The sequence below is a fragment of the Mustela erminea genome, chromosome 10 (assembly GCF_009829155.1).
Source record: "Mustela erminea isolate mMusErm1 chromosome 10, mMusErm1.Pri, whole genome shotgun sequence".
NCBI lineage: Eukaryota > Metazoa > Chordata > Mammalia > Carnivora > Mustelidae > Mustela > Mustela erminea.
The window spans coordinates 105,357,370-105,378,510 of NC_045623.1; the positions used below are offsets into that span (position 1 = coordinate 105,357,370).

At 46.8% G+C, this 21,141-nt stretch overlaps 1 protein-coding gene across 17 annotated transcripts in view; it reads right to left on the minus strand.

Annotated features, from left to right (window-relative positions):
- CAMTA1 (calmodulin binding transcription activator 1) overlaps window positions 1–21,141 on the minus strand; it is an 821,619-nt gene that overhangs the window by 726,714 nt on the left and 73,764 nt on the right. The window contains exon 1 of one of the 17 annotated variants that reach the window (XR_004276408.1): window positions 15,414–15,482. The exons of 15 other annotated variants lie outside the window; for them this stretch is intronic. Coding sequence is in view for 1 of the 2 variants with exons in the window: in XM_032303267.1 (XP_032159158.1) it covers window positions 15,489–15,497 (9 nt within the window). In the remaining variant the exon portion in view is untranslated. Of the gene's footprint in view, window positions 1–14,530; window positions 15,498–21,141 lie in introns of those variants that run through there. One more of the 17 variants, XM_032303267.1, reaches the window with a different exon arrangement.

The following is a 21,141-nucleotide window of genomic DNA, read 5'->3' on the forward strand; positions in this document are numbered from 1 at the left end:
CATTTGAGGGGACAGAGTCCAATTTTGAAACAAGTTCTACCGTGGGGATAATGCTATCAAACAGCATCACATGCTAGAGAAATTTGTGAAAGGAAGAGTTGATCTATGCAGCAAATCTCATTGTGGCCTTGTAAGAAATCGCCACGGCCACGCCAGCCTTCAGCACCCACTACCCTGAGCAGTCCACAGCCGCTGCATCGAGGCAAGACCCTCCACCAGCAGAAAGGTCACCGCTCACTGAAAGCTCTGGTGATGGTTAGCATGTCTCAGCAATATTTTTAAATTAAGCTATGCATGTTTTTTTAAACATAATGCTATTAACACATTTAACAGAGTACAATACAGTGTAAACTTAACTTTCATACGCATCGGAAACAAAAACTTCCGTCTGACTCACGTTATCGTGATGCTCGTTTACTTGCAGTGGTCTAGAACGAGAACTGCAAGGTCTCTGAGGAACACCTGTATTCCAGACACAGGACTCCCATCTCTCCTAATCTACATCCTCGGCTTCTTCATCAGGAAGCATGGATACCAGAACAGAGAGTAAATTTGTAATTTAATATCCTAAAGTCGTGATATGCTCTGGCATCTCAAAGACACCCCGCACCACTCATTTCAATCACAACAAAATTTTTATATTTACCCCCAAGTTTCACTGTTTTATCATTTTTAAAAGTTATATATAAAAGGCAAATTAGAAACAAACATTCAGAAAGGAGGCCATGCCAGTGGAGCCATTTACGCACTCGACTGCATTTATCACACAGAGCCAGGCCCTGCCCCACACACCCAGGCCAGGAACAGCACGGAGGCTCTACCCTCGTGGGACTTCAGTCCTGTCGGACACAGACAGTAACAACACATAACTATATCTGTGGCTCTTAGGAAAAGAGAAGCCTACGAAGGGGACCGAGAGTGGCACCTGGGCACGAGGATGATCACCGGGACCTCTGTGACCAGGTAGCATGTGGGCAGAGACCTGCTCTCCCACAGCCAGGTAGGACTGTGGATCTCGCACATTTAACAGCTGTGGGGAAAGCAAGAGTAGGGCACTTCCGTCTACTCCATTTCCAGTAACGTTCGGTTCAAATTAATTTGGGGTTTTAAGTGCAACCACTTCACTAACGGAATAATCTTGGAGCCAGATATGGGGCTACAGGATGGCAAGATCCCCCTACAAGTTCTGCCAGCTTGGAGTCCCATGTGCCAGCGCTCACGGCTCCAGCTCTGCGGGGCCCTCTTCTTGCTGCGCCCATGAACAAGTGTGTGGTGAGAGCCTGAAATAAATAAGTGTAAAATGGGTCAAGACCATCGCTTCTATTTCTGTTTTTAACTGACGAAAATGTGCCCCATTTCCAGAGGCAGAGGGAGAAGGAGATGTCTGAATAAAGACAAACTACGGTGCATATTAAACACACACATATGTCTGTGTATGGGTATGTACACGTATAAATGGACCACGTACTATTCACATATATCTCCCACAACCGACTCACTTCCCTACAGTAACTCGGCCTTTTTACAATCATTACAGCGTAACTTTTATTGGTTGTATCTTTAAGAGGTCGCATGAGTTTTTTAAAGGATCAAATTAAAAATTAAAGGTTCAAAGATTATCAAGGTTCAGATTCAATTAACACTAATTTTAGAAGAATTTTTTTTACTGACTCCGCATATTCAGGAAACTACTTAAGTTTTTGTTTTCTTTTTTTCTACCACGGCATCCCCAAGGAGTCATTATGTACAATCAGCTCTCTAATTCAGATTAGCGTGCCTAAGTACATATTGATGCAACAGAACACAAGGCTTCGAGAGGCTCCCCTGCTGGACACCACGGGGGAAGCCTGGGCCTGAGAAGGCGGACGGCTCAGACTGAAGCCCCAGCACCAACACTTGGGTCCTTCCAGCAGCTTCACGGGTCAGAGGATGTGGTACTTGAAAGAAGCACCGAATGAGGAGGAGGACAACCATTTCCTTAATTACAAAAAATCCTACGAAGCTAGAGGCGACTTCTACAGTGGCCCTTAAGCCACCAGACACACACTGGTGCAGAAGGACACACAGAGGTCTGTTCTTTCCAATCGGTCTCACTCATCTCCCCTTGCTTAGGTGCTAGCAGAGAGGAAGGAAGAGCCATTTTAAAGTGAGTGATTTCGGATAAAACACCGAACACCATGTTAATGAATCTTTGAGGGGAAAGTTGGGAGCTGGTTACAGGGGGAGGATGTGTGACGCTAATTTGTTTTTCTACTATGGGAATGATTTCCACCCAAGCCTCAAATTGACGCGACAGAAACACGACTAGTGAAGTCCCGCGGAACCAGGAGCTTATGAAAGAACCATCGTATTCAAGCATGTGTCCAATGCAGAGAAGCAGCTCAGTGTCACAGCCTCCGGGAGGGTGCCAAAAAGGATACATCACGGAGAAATGTGGCCTCCTCACAAGGGAAGTCCTCAGGTGTATGATCTACTCCCCTAGTTGTTACTCAATTAAATAATTAGTTAAGACACCAGAACAACAAACTGAAGATTTCAAGGCGATCAATGGCAAATTACATTTTTTAAATATAAAACGTGACTGTCTCTGTGGAATCAGACAGCAGCTTCGAGCTTCTCTGCATACTAGCTTTCTGCCACCCAAATTTTAAGACCTCTATAAACAAAAACAGTATTCATTCTCTTCCCCACAAACAATTAAAGTTTATTTTTTCGGCTTGAAGGGGCATTACCCTACCATCCCCTCCCCTTTCATCCCCCGCACTCGCTCACTCACAGCCATGCACAGACGCTGCACTAGCCTCTATGGAAAGAGCAATCAGTGAGGTCCAGCACCTGCCCCGAGGAGCTCACAGTTTAGGGGATTAAAAATACCAATAAAGAGACAACTTAAAATATGCTATGGCAAGGGTCCTCAGAGGGACACAGAAAGCAGTGTCCATTAAAAGTGAGCCAGCAGGACAGGCTGTGCGGAAAGGGCACACGGAGAAGTGACATCCGGGCTGGCCTCCAGAAAGAGCCTGTCTGCCAGCACGAAGAGAAACCGGAAAGGTGCAAGAGCAGAGGAGGCCGGGGCTGGGACTGGGGTGGGGCAGGGTGTACCTGTTCATGAACACTTCCAATGACATCTGCAGACCCAGGGGTGGGGGGGCATTTTGAGCTAATGAATGTTTATTAATAAAGGCAAGTCCAGATGCCAACACAGAGAAGCATCCAGAGAGCTGGCTTGCACACGGGTTCCAGGACAAGGGAGGGCACGGAAGGGCGCGCCCACTATGGAACGAGCCGCTGCCTTGGTTAGGGTTACGCCGGCCAGGGTGGATCAAGTTTCAGTGTCAGCAGTAAATTTCTGAAGGAATAAAATACTAGTTTAAATGTTATGCTTTGGACTTTTTTGAGGCAAGAATTATTCTGAGAACATGCTAGTGACCCAGATCTAAATAAAAAACAATGAACAAATGTCAAAGTACTCACTTCCCTAGTCTCCTAGACACACTGACCTTCACTTTCAAAGAAACTAGAATGGTGTGTGGACCGAATTAAGTAATCATGCTAACGGTGCTTTTAAAAAGCTAATGCTTTGGTTCTCTTACAGAACATGTGTTATCATTTACAAGTAACATCATAAACTAGCTCCTCTTTTGTTGGAATAAATTCCAGCCCATTCGTCATAAAGATTTATGTGTGAAGGAGTGACTTTGTAAGCAACCACCCTTTGGTGGAGAGAAAAACCTCAAAACGAACTACAATAAAGCCATCAATGTTCTTTCAATTCCTTGCTTAATTTCCAGTTCTTAGTATTTACCTACTTCCCTACTAGATGGAAACGCTTTAATTAGAATAAAGAGAGCTTAAGAAAACTTATGTAATGAGTAAGCTTTCCTTGTTGCTAACTTGTGTTTACAGGGTTTTCTTTCCCACGAGTACACCGCTGCCAGAGGATGTCGTACTTGCAGAGGGTGCACAGTCAGGGACCACGGGGACTCGGTGACACCCTCACGGAATGACTGAAGTCTGGACGTTAACAAAACAAAATAGACCCCACATTCTCATAACATTAATTCACACGAAATGAAGCAACTGCTCCTCAAAACAGAGGTCAGCCAAGAACACAAGGTTCACAAGTACAGGGCTCAAAAGAGACTCTTCCTAAATATCGGGGCTGGTAGGACTTTTGAGTTTGTTTGTTTGTTTTGTTTTTTGGGTTTTTTGTTGTTGTTGTTGTTGTTAATCTTAATAGAACAGGAAACTAAAGAGAAGTTAAAATAATTCAAATTTGATAAGGGTACGGAACGGGAGTTCCCATGACTCTTTCCCCCAGGGGCTCATTACCGGTGTGGAAAAGAGCAAGAACACTTGAGCAGCCGAGGTGTTCCCGTTCACCCTTTCAGAACAGCTCAATCTTCCCGGCCTACAAAGCTAAACAACAGCTGCTGACCTCGCCATCAATTATTATTAATCTTTAAATAAAGGCACCTTGCAGATCAAAGCCAACTATAGAAATTTACCTATGTAAGTTCCTATACACATGCACGGGACAGAGCGAGGACACACATGCACCGTGTATCTGCGACTCTGGCCACTGCAAAGGGCTGACCACACCTGTCCTCTCCAAAGCACTGGAAGAGGACGGGCAGGCTCCATGTACTGCAGCTTCTACCACATGGGACCACCTCAAAGCTACCAAATGCTGGCTTCTGCAGGGATCCCAACACACTTAGGATGAAGTGTGACTAACATTGGAGGCACCTGAGGATTATGCCAAAATAAAGACAGAAATCTAAAGATATGACAGAATAAAGATAAGAATCTAAAGGATATTTTTTTTCCTGGGTTGGGGGGGCTGTAATGAGCTGTCCACATGGAGTTAACATTTTTATCGCTGAGTCAATGAAAAGCCTTCTGGATGAAAATAAAATCCCAAGTAAAAAGCTGACATTTTGGGAAGAATTTTTCAAAATTATGGCCTTGTGTTCTGATTCTTCAATGTGACTCAGAAATCTTGTCCCAAACCCATCATCCCAAGGAGGTACCACCTGGATTTTAAATGATGCGAGAGCAATGCCTCAGAACCCAACAGATGCTTTGTGAAGCAGGACAGCATCAGGGTCAGAAAACGCTCCTTGGCAGGCAGAAGGTTAGAGCAATGGCCACTGAGTCACGGATCCTACCAACAGCCACAGCATCGCCCTTCTGCCTCTCCAACCCTGTTACTCTCATCAGGAGTCATAACCTTCCTTAGCACTCGCCTGTTCTCCAGTAACTCTGAACCACCCTTCCACGAGCATTCCTAACCCGTCCAAAATGGAAGCCATGAGCCACATGTGGATAACGAGCACTTAAAACTGTATCTGGTCTGAATGAAAATGTACTGAAAGTATAAAACCCATATTGGGTTTCGAAGACTTAGTACAAAATAAATGTAAAATATTGCAATTTTTACACTGATTGCACATTCATATATTTTAGACATATTGAGCTAATATATCATTAAATTAATTTCCTTATTTTTTTTTGCTTTTTCAAAACATGGCTTCTAAAACATTCAAAATGACACATGTGGCTCACATTATATTTCTATCAGACAGCACTGCCCTAGGCCTTGATGTTAACCACAACTGCACTCTTTCACTATCAAATTCAAACATCCCTCTCTTTGACTATCCCTATTCTAACCATTCTTTTTTTTCCCCCTAAGAGAAAAGTGGGGTAGTCAGAGGGAGGAAGGAGAGAGAATCTCAAGCAGGCTCCATGCCCAGAGCAGAGCCCAACCCTGAGATCATGACCTGAGCTAAAATCAAGAGTCAAGAGTCGGACACTTAACCAACTGAGCCACCCAGGTGCCTCCCGCACCCCTGACTCGAACCATTCCTGACCCTGGTCCTTGAATCCCCCTGGCGCCATGGCCTCTCACTGCCCTCATCTCCTTCGTGCTTCCCTTTCACTAGCCGCCTGGCTTACAGTATGCAGTCCTTCCTCACACCAGGGCCCAGCTCCCTTGCCCCTTCCCCCACCAGTATTCCCCTGGCAAAATCCCAGTCCCAGGTTAAACCCTACTCTGCCCCCTCAGAGCCTGCATTTGGGCAGCAGAAAGAACTCTTTGAAAGCACCAGCTCGGCTTCCTGTCCCCCCATTTCTGCTTGAACCAGCTGGGACAGGGCTTTGGTCCTCACCACCTCACTCACCCAGCTCATACCGAAGCCACCACTGACCCCCCTGCTGCCGATCCACGGTCAATTCTCAGTCTGCATCTTACTTGACCTTGAGCAGCGTGTGAACAGAGAGGATCACTCTCTCTGGTCTGAAACACTTTCTTCCAGAAGACCTTGCTCTCCTGGCTCTTCTCTGCTTATTCCTTCCCATTCTCCTGTCCTTCCTTCTCCTCCTTCCCCTTAATCCCCAGTGCTCCGTGTCTGAGCGTCTCTCCCTATCCACTGCCCCTTCGAGATTCCATACAGCCCAGACAGAGCAAGTAAGAACCTTCTATATGCTGAAAACACTGACAAGTCTGGCTCGAGCCTAGGCCTCTCCTCTAGATTACAACTCGTCTATGCGGCTGCCTAGTCAACACCTCCACTTGGCGTGTCAGAGTTAACACGTCCAAAACACAACTCTTGCTTTCTCCTCACCCTTTCTCCCCAACCTGCGGCTCCCACGGGCTTCCCATCTCAGCACAGAGAAGCTGCATTCTCCCAGCTGCTCAGTGCAAAAACATTGGCATCCACCCCAACCCCTCATATTTGCACACAACCCGTCAGCTCTTCCTCTGAACCGCATCCAGCGTCTGACCGCCTCTCACCGCCCTGGTCCAGGCCATCAGCCCTCGCCACTGGTCTCCTCACTTCCATCCCTACGGCGCTAACCCAGGGGTCAGCAAACTTTTCTTAAAGGGCCAGAGAGCGAATGTTCTAGGCCCCGTGGGCCAGATGGGCTCTGCGGCAACCACTCCACTTGGCTGCTGCACCTCAAACGCAGACTCAGACAATACGCGAACGAGTGAGCGCGGCTCGATTCCAGTAAAACTAGAACCGAAATGGACACTAAAATTTGAATTACGTCTAATTTTCAGGTCCCACAAATTATTATTATGCACCTTCGTTTTCTCAACCATTTAGAAACGTAAAAGGCGTCTCGGCTGGCGGCTGCACAGAACAGGCGCGCTGCACTTGGCCGTGGAGTGACGGGCTGCCCAGCCCTGCCCTCGCGCCCCCGCGCCGCCCTCGGAGTGGCCCCTTCAGCCCCAGCCGCTCCGCTCAGCCACCTCGGACGGCTTCTCTCCTCACTCTCGCAAATCAGAAGACGCCACCGTGGCCCGTCAGGCCCCGTGGGCCACGGCCGCTGGCCACCTCCTCCCACTCTTCTCACCACACATACCCCGAGCGGCCGCCCCGGCCTCCCCGCTGCTCTCCCTCCGCTCGGGACACGCTCACACCCGGACCACTGCGTCACCGCCGTCAAATCCCCTCAGCAGACACGTGCTCGCGTCACACCGTCACACAGCACGCACTGCACACCCCCCGCCGGCAGCGGGGGACCCTCCCGACGGCCACTCCGCTTCGGGGCTCCCCATCACACCTGCAGCCCCGACACCGTCGGAAGAGACCGATGAGGCGGTTGCTTAAAAGGGGGAAATGACACGGTGTGAAGAGCAGGGAGCCCCGAGGCCGGTCACCGGGGCCGAGGACCAGCGGCACCGCGTCCTGCTGCGGGACACCGAGAGCCACTCCCACCTCTCCGTACCGCGCTCTCCGCGCCTGCGCGGCGAGGACGACTGGCGCCCCCGCTTCCTGCGCGCTCTGGGGAGCAACGAGGGATCGAGCGCTGCACGCGTCCTCGCTCCGTCACCGCTGCCTGGTCTCGGTCGGTTGCGGGGCGCCTCTCGCCGCCGGCCCGAAAATAAGCCTCTGAGGGGAACGGCTTTCTCTGTTTACTGCTTTGTTCCCCGTAACCGGGACAGCACCCGCTACTGGGCATTCAGTCAGCACCGAACCAGCGAGCAGGTGCTCGAACTGAAGTCCTGGGAGGGGAGACGACGCTCCGCCGCTCGCTCCAGCCGCACCAGGTATCAGGGAGAACCAAACTCTCCTCAAACCCACCACAGAATCAGAGATTTTAAAAACCTCCTATTCCGGGGGGCCTGTTTGCTGACGTTCCCTTCCCCGTGTGGAGAAGCAACACCCTCCTACCCTGAAGGGAGCCGCTCCTGCCGCGCCCCGAGCAGCAACACGTGGCCTCCGGGGAAAGCTCGCACAGCCGACGCCCTGCTACACGCGCAGGGGTTCCCTGCTCCGGTCTCTGACAAGAGGAGAGAAGAAACAGGCTTCAGCGCCAGTCACCTTCCAATTTTGCACGTAAAATGGCAACTCACTAGCCAGGAGCACTTCTCTGCGGCTGACATCTCCCGGCCACCAACACCGACCACTTGGTTCAAAGCAGCTTACGCTGCTCCAGCATCTTCTGAGAACAAACAGCATCTCCCCAGATCACTGAAGTCTCCCCCAGCAACACGACGATGAAACCTCTCCCTCCCCGTCACACACACGCGTCGCTCACGGCGCATCACGCGTTCGTGGATTTGGCATTTCTGTGGGGTGACGGAGTCTGGACTCACAGATGGCGTGAGGACAATTTCAAGTACTTGTGGGTTCTACCACTTCGGGACACAGTCTTTAACGTGGAGACACCTATATACGCCCCGATGTGGCACGGGCGAGAGCCCTACTTCCTATGAAAGAAACAGGAGGGACACCTGGGGGGCTCAGTCGGTTAAGCGTCTGCCTTGGGCTCAGGTCATGATCTCAGGGTCCTGGGATCGAATCCCGCATCGGGCTCCCTGCTCAGCGGGGGGTCTGCTTCCCCCTCTGCCTGCCTCTCCCCCTGCTTCTGCTCTAAGTAAATATAAATAAAATCTTTTCAGAAAGAAAGAAAGAAGGAAGGAAGGAAGGAAGGAAGGAAGGAAAGAAAAAGAAAGAAAGAGGAATAAGGTCCCCTACCATCAAGCAAAATAGAAACTACTCTCGCAACCTCTAAACTATGGTGTTTCACCGTGAAATAGAAGACGAGCATCTTCAACGCTGGTTCTACCAAGCAGATAACAACTGGGTGAGACATAGGCGTTCAAAACATACCTACATGAACGGGCATCTACTTGAGCTGCGGGACTGGCAGTGCCGTCGTGCCAGGAAACCCGGAGCGCGCAGGCGACAACGATTACGAGGAAGGGTGAGAAACTGGGGGCTGAGGAGTGGGTGCATCTGTCCCAAGAGGTCAAGGTGAACCGGCGGAGACCTCCAGAAGCCTCTGCCCCGCACTGCTCAGGCCTCCTGCTAACAGTGGCACGATCTGAACGAGTTCATGGGGCTCCCTGGGCGGAGGCTGTTCTAAGCGGTAAGACCGGTAAGACAGGAGGGAAGTTTTTTTCTGTTATCCCCTGTGGTGGTTTTGTTTTTTAAATTCTGCACTTGGTCGGTCATTAAGGTCACCGTGACAGAAACAGCCAAAGGACCTGCATGGGCCAAGCAGGCACACACCCCGTATCTCAATACTGCATTGCTTCACGGTGGCAAAAGCCGAAAAATCAGGCTGATGGCACTCTAATACTGTATTTAGCTGATGATCCTAAATAACACTTTGTCAGCTTTTGTGATCTAGCACAAAACCACATGCCTTGTGATATACCAGCTGGGCTGTGGTAATGCCCTTGACTGGAGGCTTAAAAGCTTTGGTTGGGACATAACTTTGATGTATCGTATTTCCATTTCAAACTGCAGTGATTATCCCTGGATTTGGCATCACATACACTACTACCAAAATTAGATTATGGCTAGTTCACAAGAGTCCCCCTCCCCTCCAGTGCTGTCCGCGAGTGATGCTAGTCTCCCCTTTGCTTGTTTGATCGAAAAGCCATGGCTGTTTGGTTTACAGGATACAGGCAAAAGAACCATCTGCCTGGTCTGGTGTTTCTTTAATTAAAACTTTAATTACAGATATATCTCTGCACAGATACGTGCGGTCTATCAGCTCCTGTTCTTAATTACCTGTGCTAATGAGAACGGAAAAAGTGAGTGTTTGCTGAGCGTCTACTACGTGCAAGCTCCTGTACCAGATGCTGGCACATGTGCGCAAGCAGCCCAAACCACGCTGAATGGCCCAGCCTGAGCACCTACTCTCCTGCCAGTTCTCCTGCCACTGGAACAAGGGAAGTGAAACAATCACTCCGGTCTCTCCTTGGAAAAATGAAGGGCGGAGAGTGGTAAGTACTCGGAAGGACCGGCACAGCAGGGAGAGAAAGGACTGGATGATCGAACCCGAATAACTGAGTTCCAAGGGAGGCTCGCGAGCTCTCTGTCAACGTGCAGGGCATTCGCGAACCCAGGGGAAGATGTGTACGCAAAGTGCAAAGTCCAGTCTAAATCCTAGGATTCGATGTCACACAGTCCACGGTAACCGTGGCCACAGTCTCCCAGGGAAACAGAAGCACAAACGAGAACAAACAGGAGAGGTTCCCCGGGATCTCCTGACTGTGCAGCCACACGCTGCTGCCTCTCCCCCTCTAACTCCCTCTATGGCTAGAGCTGACTGCCGCTGAAGAATGGCAAACCCATCTTCCTGTCCCTGGAGCGGGTTTCCCGGTCTCCGCGCTGCCTGAAGAAGGGCTAACACTTCCGTGGACATAGCTCCTGCGGCGGCCCAATGGGGGCCATGAGGAGGCTCTCGGTCACCCCCAAAGCACCTGTCCCGCAGAAGCTGTTCATGGGGCAGGAGGGGGACCAATGCAGAAGGGCTGGCTGCTTCCCCACCATCTCTCAAGGCGGACAGTGAATGACACACATGCACTTGTGTCCCAGCTTCTGCTCTGCTCCCCTCGGTCAGTGTGACAGAGTGGTAGGTGCCCCGAGCAGCACATCTGGACCAGTGAAGCACCCTGAGGACAGGCCTTCCCCTCTCAGGAGTAAAGTGAGGGGCCCAACCCAAATGGCCTCACAGTCCAGCTCTAAAAACTACATGGCAAACACAGCAAGAGCCTCATACCAGCGCCTTGAGAACAGTCAAGTCCATCCTACTGCGCAACATTCCGTCCTAGTCTGTGAACCGCCAATGAAAGCTGACAGTGTACAGGCTAATGAGGGGTAGTGCATACCCCTTTAAAAGATCAACATGAAGGGGCGCCTGGGTGGCTCAGTGGGTTAAAGCCTCTGCCTTCAGCTCAGGTCAAGATCCCAGGGTTCTGGGATCAAGCCCCACATTGGGCTCTCTGCTCAACAGGGAGCCTGCTTCCCTTCCTCTCTCTCTCTCTGCCTGCCTCTGCCTACTTGAGACCTCTGTCTGTCAAATAAATAAATAAAATCTTAAAAAAAAAAAAAAAGACTCAGTAAAAAGGAAAAAAAAAAAGATCGACATGAAGACAAACCAAGAAACGCTGATATGAACACCTACTTTGTGCTAGGCCGCCTAGAGGACTTCAAGTGCTTTGGGGTCCAAAGGAAAGACACACCCAGAGGGATCTGGCCCATGGATGGAGACAAAGAAAAAGAGAAAGTAGTTGGGAGCTAGAGGAGAAAGGAGCTGAGAGCTAGAAGAAAGGACGGAGGGGAAAAAGCACAAACGATGGGAGAGAAAAAGAAGTGAGAGGGGAGGAAGGCAGAGCCCTCTAACTGTATTCAGTTCCGGGACCAACTTCAAACCTGGTCTGGGGGATGGTCAGATGCCCACTTCCAGAGCACTATATTCTACAAAAGGGATGGCTGGGACTCTGGCCACAGAAGGGGTGCCAACTACAGGTGGCTGAATTACTAAACTGGCCCACGCAGGCCCACTGAAATTACAGCACAGCTAACTAGAGAATTACTAACACCAGCCCATGTTCTGGAGGCACAGGTCTGTATTGCACCAGTTATTTACATTTTTTCTGTTTATGACATAAACCTCTTATATTTCGGAACCTACCAATTCTGCCAGAATGGCCAGATCAGAGCCTGGGATGCCGCCAGGGCTCCGTATTTTAAAGCTATACAGTGATCCTGGACAAGCAGCCAAGATGGAGGAAGCCGCTGCTACAGAGCCCCGCTAAGTGCCTCGTGAAGGAAAGAGCCTTTCTGGCAGTGGTGGTGGCAGGTCACAAAGTCAGCGCTGCTAACAGCTATGGGGCAGTAATGCACATGGTGGAGTCCCCTGCAACCAAACAGCTGATCTGTTTCCTATCAGGGGTCCAGCCCCGTTTGCCAATAAAATAAGGAAGCGGGTGCCAGGAGAAGGAAAGCACCTCAATTGAAGTCCCAGTTCCGTTATTTCCTAGAACATGACTCTATGAGGGCTGATTTAACCACGTGATCACCAGCGTTCTCAGGTGCAAAATAGGGTGAACATGCCACTCACTTCACAGATAAATTGAGAGAATTAAAAATGTATAAGAAGCACCTAGACAAGTATATGACCCCCAACAGTGACTTCCTTCCACTTCTTCGACTTAGGAGGAAGCACTGAAGCATCATACAAGTTTTCAGACTCCTCGGGAGCCAGATGAGTGGTGAAAGATGGGGTGTCTCTCCCACGGGTCTCTTTTGTTGTATCTCTACAGCCAAAAACCACTAACAGGAAAGGGTTAACTGCTGCTCTTCCTCATCTAAGCTTTTCTTCCTACAAGGTTAGGAGCCTAGACTGACCTTTACACACTTGAAGTGGCACCCGCTTCAGAGGCGCCCAATCACCGCCAGCACCCCACCCCTCTCCCCGTGCTCTCAGAGAATGTCGCAAGACAATGGGGAAGCTCCCTGAAGCTTCGTTTCCTGCGAGGTGTGTGCCCCCCTCAGAATTCCATGTCAATGAAACCCTCCCTTGCCTGGGTCTCTCCCAGTGTGCAGGATCTGACAGGACACCACAGCCACTGCCACCCCTTGTGTCACCCTTGCTCTAACTTTCTTTGCAGACATTCACCCCCAGAGATGCACCATGACCCTCTTGGGCAGGGGGCTATTCTTATCAGCTCCATCTTAAAGAGGAGGAAACTGAGGCACAGAGAGGTCAAACCACTTGCAAAGGGCCAAGGTGGGAGGTAGCACTGGGCCCAGGAACCTGGCCCCAGAGCCCATGCTGCTGGCCATTCACCACAGACTTCACTACAACTGCCTCTCAGCATGATGGTCACAGCTGCCAACAGCACAGCCACAGGACGAGGTTTAAGTTCAAAAGCACCTTCCTTCTGGGTTCCCAGGGTGTCCAGCATACAGGGTTTCATTTATCCTGCCAACAACCCTAAAAAGCAAGTAGGAGACATAACAGCATCTACATTTCACATAGGAGAAAACTGAAGTCAGATCCATGAAATGTTTTACAAACTCCTATATTGTTAAGTTGAACAACTGATTTCAGTGTTTTTAATAAGGTCAACGTGAAAGCCTTTTGAGGTCTTTCTATTCCAGTTGTTCAGTTTTGCAGAACTACCTTAAAAGATAAAAACGGCACGTCCAGATACCCTGCTAGTCAAACGCATGTTTTTCTGACTCCCAGACTGGAGTCTTCTCTGAATCGTGCTTACAAACACTACATCTATGTGGCTTACAACTGACTCGAATCCCTAAATGCGAACCAAATAAGCAATGTTTCTTGAAAGTAAGTAATATGTCCATACACTCGCTCTCTCAGAAAAATTAAGTTACCTTAAAATGCACTAAGCAGAAAACTTTAAAGAAAATCTAATTGACCTAATTGCAAAATAAACTACCACAATGAAAACATTTCTCTTGTGCTCCTATTTATGTTTCTTCAGCTCCTACTAGACTTGGGAATAAAGCAGCTGACTATCTCTAGGAGCCATGGGAGCCTACAGGGAAGATGTCAAGAGGCCCTGATTCTGTCAACAGGGCACCGGTGACTCTCTGGGGACCAGCAGCCCGCTCCCCTCAGGGGCTTCGGCGGCAAGAAGAATGGAGCACACTCTGTGCAGTAAAAACGAGCTGTGCACTATTCCTTTAGGGCAGGAAGGATAACACATCAGAGGAAAAAATAATGGGTGGGATCTGGAAAACATTCCTACACAACTCCGAAAGCATTCTCATTTAAACAAAACAAAACAAAAAAAACCTTAAGATGCAAGGCAACAAATAAGTTGCTCATAACTACTGGGACATTCATTCCGTGTACTTTCTGGCTTTGTAATCACAGGATTTGTATTTCTCAGCTCTTGGCATTCTGCGATTCTCGGAAAAGATAGCCAAGGTCAAAGGCAGTTTTCTAAGTATGTGAGTATAACAGACGAAAACAAGCTAGTAAGCCTGAAGAAGTGTTCATGAGAGTCCCAATCTCCAATGAGCAGCTCACTACAACTAATTTTAATTTGTGGTTCTAATGAATGACATAAACTTTTATAGGTATCAACAAAGCTCAGAGAGGACTTAAATCCATTTCAGTGCTCATTGAGCAGCTTCAGCTGTGTGCAATTAAAGCATCAGCATTAAATGTTAGAGAATAAAATAATGAGACACTTAAAAAATAATCTGTGCTTCAGCAGGCCATGCTAAGAAATTCCACAGGATTTTTTTTTTTTTTTAAGGAACATGATTTCTTGGGAATATCCTGCCAGTTCAAAGAACTACCTAAAGTTTGATTTTTGTTTTTAGACTTTGGTTTGGTTTTGCTCTTGAGTAAGAAGTTTCTGAAAAGCAGAACACAATTAAAAATGTCTCAACAACAGTCATAAAATAGCACATGTCATAAAGCAATCAGGTATACAGACCACTGAGCTGAGTACCCAGGCTTCAGCAGAGACAAAAGCACATTTCTGACCATGTTAAAAATGTTGCTTGTTATTAACTTAGGCCTCAAATAAAGAAATAAATATTAAAGGAGGCAAAAGGTACTTTCTGGGGAAAAGACGGCTTTCTTATCTCCTAGTCCATACATGGAATTAAGGGGCTCAACTCTCTGTCCCAATAATACTTGAGAATATAAAATGTAATCTGAGGTTGTACAACGTGGCAGCTAAGACTACTAAACTCAAGTTGCCACTATTTCTGAAAGAAAGAGGAGGTAATCTGCATGGGAAGGGGTGCGTGCTGACAGGGCGGGGGTGCGTGTGGAAAGGAGGTGGTGGCGGCTGGCTGCTGTGCGTGTGAGTTATGTGTGATGGGCACGGTAATCTAGCTGTTGCAAAACATAAATAGAAAAGGAGATCTATTGTATAGGGAAATGCACTCACTAAACTTAAATTTTAAAAGGATGAAAACACAGATTACACTTTATTTTAAAAACTAAAATGAATTTTAATACAGAAAATGAAGACAGCATTTTGCAAATTTATCGCTCAAAGGGGTATCTCTATTTGAGGAAATCAGCGTGTTACACTTTGAGAGATGAAATGTTACAGCTTGTACACCAAAATTAAAAAATGAAATTAAATTAAAAAATGAAATGGTTACCAAGGTAATGCAGGTCAGGGGATCAAAGGTGAAGGGTCACACATTATTAAAAAGAAATCCAAAAGGACGGCTGCATCATGATCTCTGCAAAACAAAGGAGCTCTAGTAAGTAAAACTAATATCTCTGAGAATTTAAAATCAAGTTCTTGAAAAGAAGACTCCCCTGTAATTGAACACAAGTCATTCCTGATTCCGTGTAGAGCCATTTTTATTTAGGTACAAAACCAAATTTCAAATACCTGTTACCAACAAAATTTCTGTAAAAATTTAACCACACAATCATATGGAACCCAATATGTCTCCAATTATAAGTGACTGAGAAGTACTGACATTTCCACTGGACCCCACACCCTGTTTTCTGGAAATGACAGTGTTTGATAAGTTGCCAATATATCAGAAATCTAATTTGGTCACAGTGTGGTGAGTTTTTTCCCTCTCCTCAAGGAATGAGTTCCAAAATTGAGTTTTTGCAAATTTGTTTCATTTGAAGTAGCTGCATAAAATTTCCATTATTGGAACATTTAGTATAACAATGTTCTAGAAGACAGCAATAAAGTGATACACGATAAAATAAACTGTGTAACTCTATCTATTAAGATCTGTTCTCACATTCAACTCTCACTGCACAGAGGGGAGAAAAGACATTTTAAGCAAAATAACTTGCAGTTCTGCTGGAATTACACAGAATTAATAGAAGCTTGACAAGATGAGTCTCCAACAATGAAAAGTATCTGACAGGTCAGGCTTCAATTTCTTACTATTTACTCATCTTCCTCATTAACAAATTAGAAGTTTGCTTCAAAAAAGACAAAAAGAGCTAAGATTTTGTTTTGCAACACAAAGCTACCATCTAAGTCACGACAAACATACTTAACTTTGCAGCAACAGTGAGCGTATTAAGAGTTACAGCAAATAATTTCCATACTCCTTTCGCTACCAAAGGAAGTGAACGCAATCAGGATGCAGTGATCTTTAGTCTGCTCTCTGAACCCAACCGGAGCAGGCCACATGCCCTGATTTCAGGCTCTGCGGTCCCCAGCACTTACTGGACCCCAGGCTCTAACCGGCAGTGCAAATGAGGGCTCGAGGGTGGGCAGGTAATGGGGACATAACCGGCACCACAGGGAGCAAAACAGGACCTGATTTAAGCACCATCCTTCTTCTAGGCCCCTAGATGTGCTCCATCCCCCAGTATCCAACATCAGAGTTTACCTTGCTAAAATCAAATTCCAACAATACTTAACTGCCCAACAGGATTTTATTAAAAAGAACAGCATATTCTTTCTGGTGGCTCAGAGCAATCAATAAATAAACAAACTCTATAAACATCAGATTTCTGTTCCCCCGATTAGGTTTTGTTAAAAAATAACTTGCAGAGCTTCATGCACTAGATACAAGTGTGTTAGTGCCTTAAGGCCACGATTCTAAAAAACATGATTTCTTTTTTTCAGTTCCACAGCTACTGAAAAGTAAACTAGCATTTCATTTCTCTGGAATGCTCATCTCACATAAAGTCTGTCACATATGTGTTTGTTGCTGGGAGGCATGCGAGCAATTGGGAGCACTAGGCAGGAATCGACAGCCCATCCAAAAAGGCGCGCGTACCGCTCCAGCCGGTCTGCAGGTGAAGGCAAGCCCCCAGTGTAACGGGAGTCAACTTGTTTTACTAAAAGATTTCCTATTAAAATGAGAAAAGGGGGTCAACTCAGATCAAGTATCTACACTAACCCCTTCATTAACCAAAACACACGTACTTATTAATTTCTTCTTAAAACAAGAGGATAAAGCCACTATAGAGGCTGCTTCTAAAGTCTTTTAAATCACTCCTAAAATTCACCAACCACCAAAACATGTTAGCCCAAATGCTGTACCAGTTTAGCCCCTGCCAAAGTTGTTCCAACATGACAGCAGCCCAAGCAGTCAGGAACCGCTCCAACTACAACCAACAGGACTTCCACAGGTGACTCCGTGGAAATGATGACAATCTAAGCTAAGAACACACACACAACAGAACTCTCCCCGAGTCCTGACAAACAAGTGGTGCTGAATAAATCTGTGGCAACAAAGAATGTTTTAGGTGACTCAAGAAAACCTGCGAATAATTTTGCTAGTTGGGATGGAGGAAGGAAAAGGCCATCAGGAAGTAGGACGGCCCTAATCAAGAGTCCTGGAATATAATTTAATGCCTGAAAGCAGGGCTCAAGGACAGGGCAGGGCACACCTGCGGAGCACTCGAATTCAGCTTCAACGATCGTGTGTTGTTGCCAGAGCCCCTCACTGAGACAGGAATTTGGAACATACATACGTTTTCCCACAGAAACAGTCTGGCAATTGCCTACTTAACCTGAAATCTGTTGAAGCGACAGGTTGGCTCTGAATTCCAGAAGCTAAGGGACCTGCACTGCTTTTTATTTTATTTTTTTCCAAAGGACTGGCCCAAGCTGAAACATGATGTATGCAACAGATTTTCCTAGCTCCCTTCCTGGGCCCCAGATGGAGTGGCTCAGGAACCAACAAATGACCATCTTCAGGTCTCCTCCAGGAGGCCCTCTCTTTTCTCCCATGAAGGCCAAGCACTAGGTGACTACAAATGGACTGAATTTATACATGCTGGTGCATGCAAAGACTAAGGAGGCTTCTTCAACCCAAAACAATCCCTTGCTGGTAGAACTGGCATTTTTTTACATCAAGGGGCACAGAAGGCTCATATACTGCCAAGACGGTCCCCTTCCAAAATAGTGACCAGTCACTGAATTAAACAAGAAATGAGCAAAAATCCTAATCCCCCAGAACTTCAGGGGCATAACTAACATGTGTGCTATCCTCGATCTAAACTACAGAACTATGTCACGACAGCACAGACTAACAACATCACGGAAACACGCAACCAAGCTTCACTGTCACGGGCCCATCGGGTCATCAGAGTTCCAATGAAGAACACTTTTCCAGGGAAATCCTCACCCACAGTAAGCTCTCAATGTCTGGATCACTTTTCAGAGGGACAGGTTCTCCAACACACTCAATTTGTATTCTAGGTTCGCTTGTTTCTGTTTTTGTTTTTTGCCAAGGACCTGCCAGCATTTATAAGCACAGAGAATTGGTTCATTTCTCAACTAAACAGACACAGGACAAAGAACATCATTTCTAATGAGGTTAAATCATGACACAAATGCTGCCATGTTTACCTCAAGCATATTACTTACAAAACAAAATACATGGGAGAACCGAAAAGAAATGAAAAATAAATAGCTGAGGAAATTCAGAGAGTCAGAAAGCTAGGCGACAGCCAGAAACAAACCTGACACTAGAACCCGATCTACCTCACTACTTCCTTACCAGAAGTCAGTAACTCGGCAATATGGCGCTCAGTGCAGACCAACCTCCGCGACTGCACTTACAGATGAAAAAGAGAAATGTCCAGGCAAAAGTTTCTTACAGAAAGCGGCCAAAAAAAATTTGAAAGCATCAGGTCCTCCGTGCCCTTCCAACAGTCACCATCTCTACCATCTCTTCGACCTTTCTAGAAATGCATCTCTGCCAAGCTACTCAGAGATTGTCCGTCGTACGAGATGTATCTTTCTTTTTTTTTCTTTTTTTTTTTTCCCGAGATGTATCTTCTCAAAACTTTGCTCCCGTGACAGAGCAACCTACAGAAGTTACAGTCATCACATCACTTCCATTAGTCCTCAGAAAGAAAACGAAAGCTAAAATCTGCAGGTTAAATGCCTCTCTGCCTATGACTTTATCCTCAACAATATCAATTTTTTGGCCTAACAGATTCCACAAAAGGAGGAGGAGAGTGGGAGGAAGGGACAGCAAAGAGCCCCCAGGAACCTTTCAGAGCGCTGAACACGTCCGTCGCGGCGGGGTGCAGCTGGCCGCACTTAGAACCATACACTCTAAGTGCCATTTGTTAAATGCCGATTATACCTCAAAAAAGCCACTTTCAGAATGAGTGGGCACCACAAGACAGAGACTCTGCCCTACCCTGCACCCTGTGAGCCATGCGGCCAGGCTGCGGTCCCCAAGCAGAGAAAGCAGAGAGTCACGGGGGAGTGTGGGAGAGCCACTATCGCTGAGCCGCTGAACCCCAACTCTGGAACCCCATTCTCTAAGTCAAAAATCGAGGCACCCTGACCCTGACCATCCTCTGAGAATACAAAACCAGCTTTAGACAACATACTCCTAACTTTACAAATGATAAGTAAATTCACCTAATATTCTCACATTTTTTTGGTCAGATTTGAAATTTCTATTATGTCAACTTGTCATAGCCAAGACCCATTCCTTTCTGGTACTATCCCACCAGGGGAAAAGAATAATATAACATATGCCAAATTCCCCCAAATACAAATTGTTAAGAAATAAACAAAAGGAGAACAGATTTATCCACTGTATATTTTGCTTGTACATTACCTGTTCCTAAGCTGACTAACTGCGCATGCCCAGGCTAACTGCTCTGTGGCTTCCTGCACAACAGTCAGGATCATTAACACTCCTACCTTCCCCATCTCCTCTATTCACTGATTCTCAAACTTCAAGCTGAATAAGAAAGAACCGCCCTACTTAAAACAAGTCATTGCAAAAATTGTTTCCCAAGACCTGCCACTAGGAGATGACGATTTAGTACACCAAAAGAGGAACTGAGGCCTGCAGTTTTGGTAAAACCGCCAGGTGAGTCTGACCATAGGAGCCGCAATTCTCACTGTAAGAAAAAGTGCCCAGATGGGTCCAACCCCACCTTCCAGTCCCCCCACACACACCCTGCCTCCTGCAGGCACGGAGTCACAGATGTCAGAGTGACCAACGTATACAGTTAAGGAACAAATTTCAGCTGACAACAGCTTAAAGCAGTTCTTCCTCCCAAAACTATTAACATATTTAAAATGCCAACCGATTCCAAAAAAGTCTTTAAAATCCAAAATGAAGCTGCACTAGAAGGTCGGTGGCTTCACAAAACACAGGGAGTCCTTCCTGGGCTCTGAAATCAGGTCACGCGGTTCTGGCTTCCAGTAACAGTTCTACCACTTACTTCCATGACCTTGGACAAATTCTTTAATTTTTTAACTGAGTCTCTCTCACCTCATTTATAACATGAAGATAACGTGAGCCCTACTTCATAGGGCTGCTGTGAGAATTTATGACAATAAGTAATATCAACTGCTTAGCATAGTGCTTAGAACCTAAAAAGCAATCAACATTAGCTGTGTGACTGCAATGATTATGATACTGATCATATATTCTTTTGCTTATCTCATTCTTTCCAAGACTTACAAGAGGGATAATGCTATTAACACGTTTGCAGATGGGCAAAGGTTAAGTTCAAGACACAAATCTTGGCAGAGTTGGAATTCAAACTACATCTATCCAGATCTACCCTACTCCATGACTTAGCACCCGAGGGAATGGAAGATGTCCCACAGGCTCCAAAAGTACCATCTGGGCTCTGTGCAGGGCTCTGTACACTGCAGCTCTTAAACACATTTGGAGGATGAGGCAATGAATGAATAGGTAGGTCCTTGAGGTGCATACACACTTCTCCATCCACTGCTACACCCATCACAGGACTTTACACAAAGCATTTACAAGGATACAGATAGGATCCAAAGCAGTGGAATGCCAGAATTAAATTCAAAAACTTACTGACATATTTGCATGCTTAAAACAAGGAAGACAAACTGGTTACCACTGTGCAGTTCTACCCATTATTCTAAATAAAAGATAAATT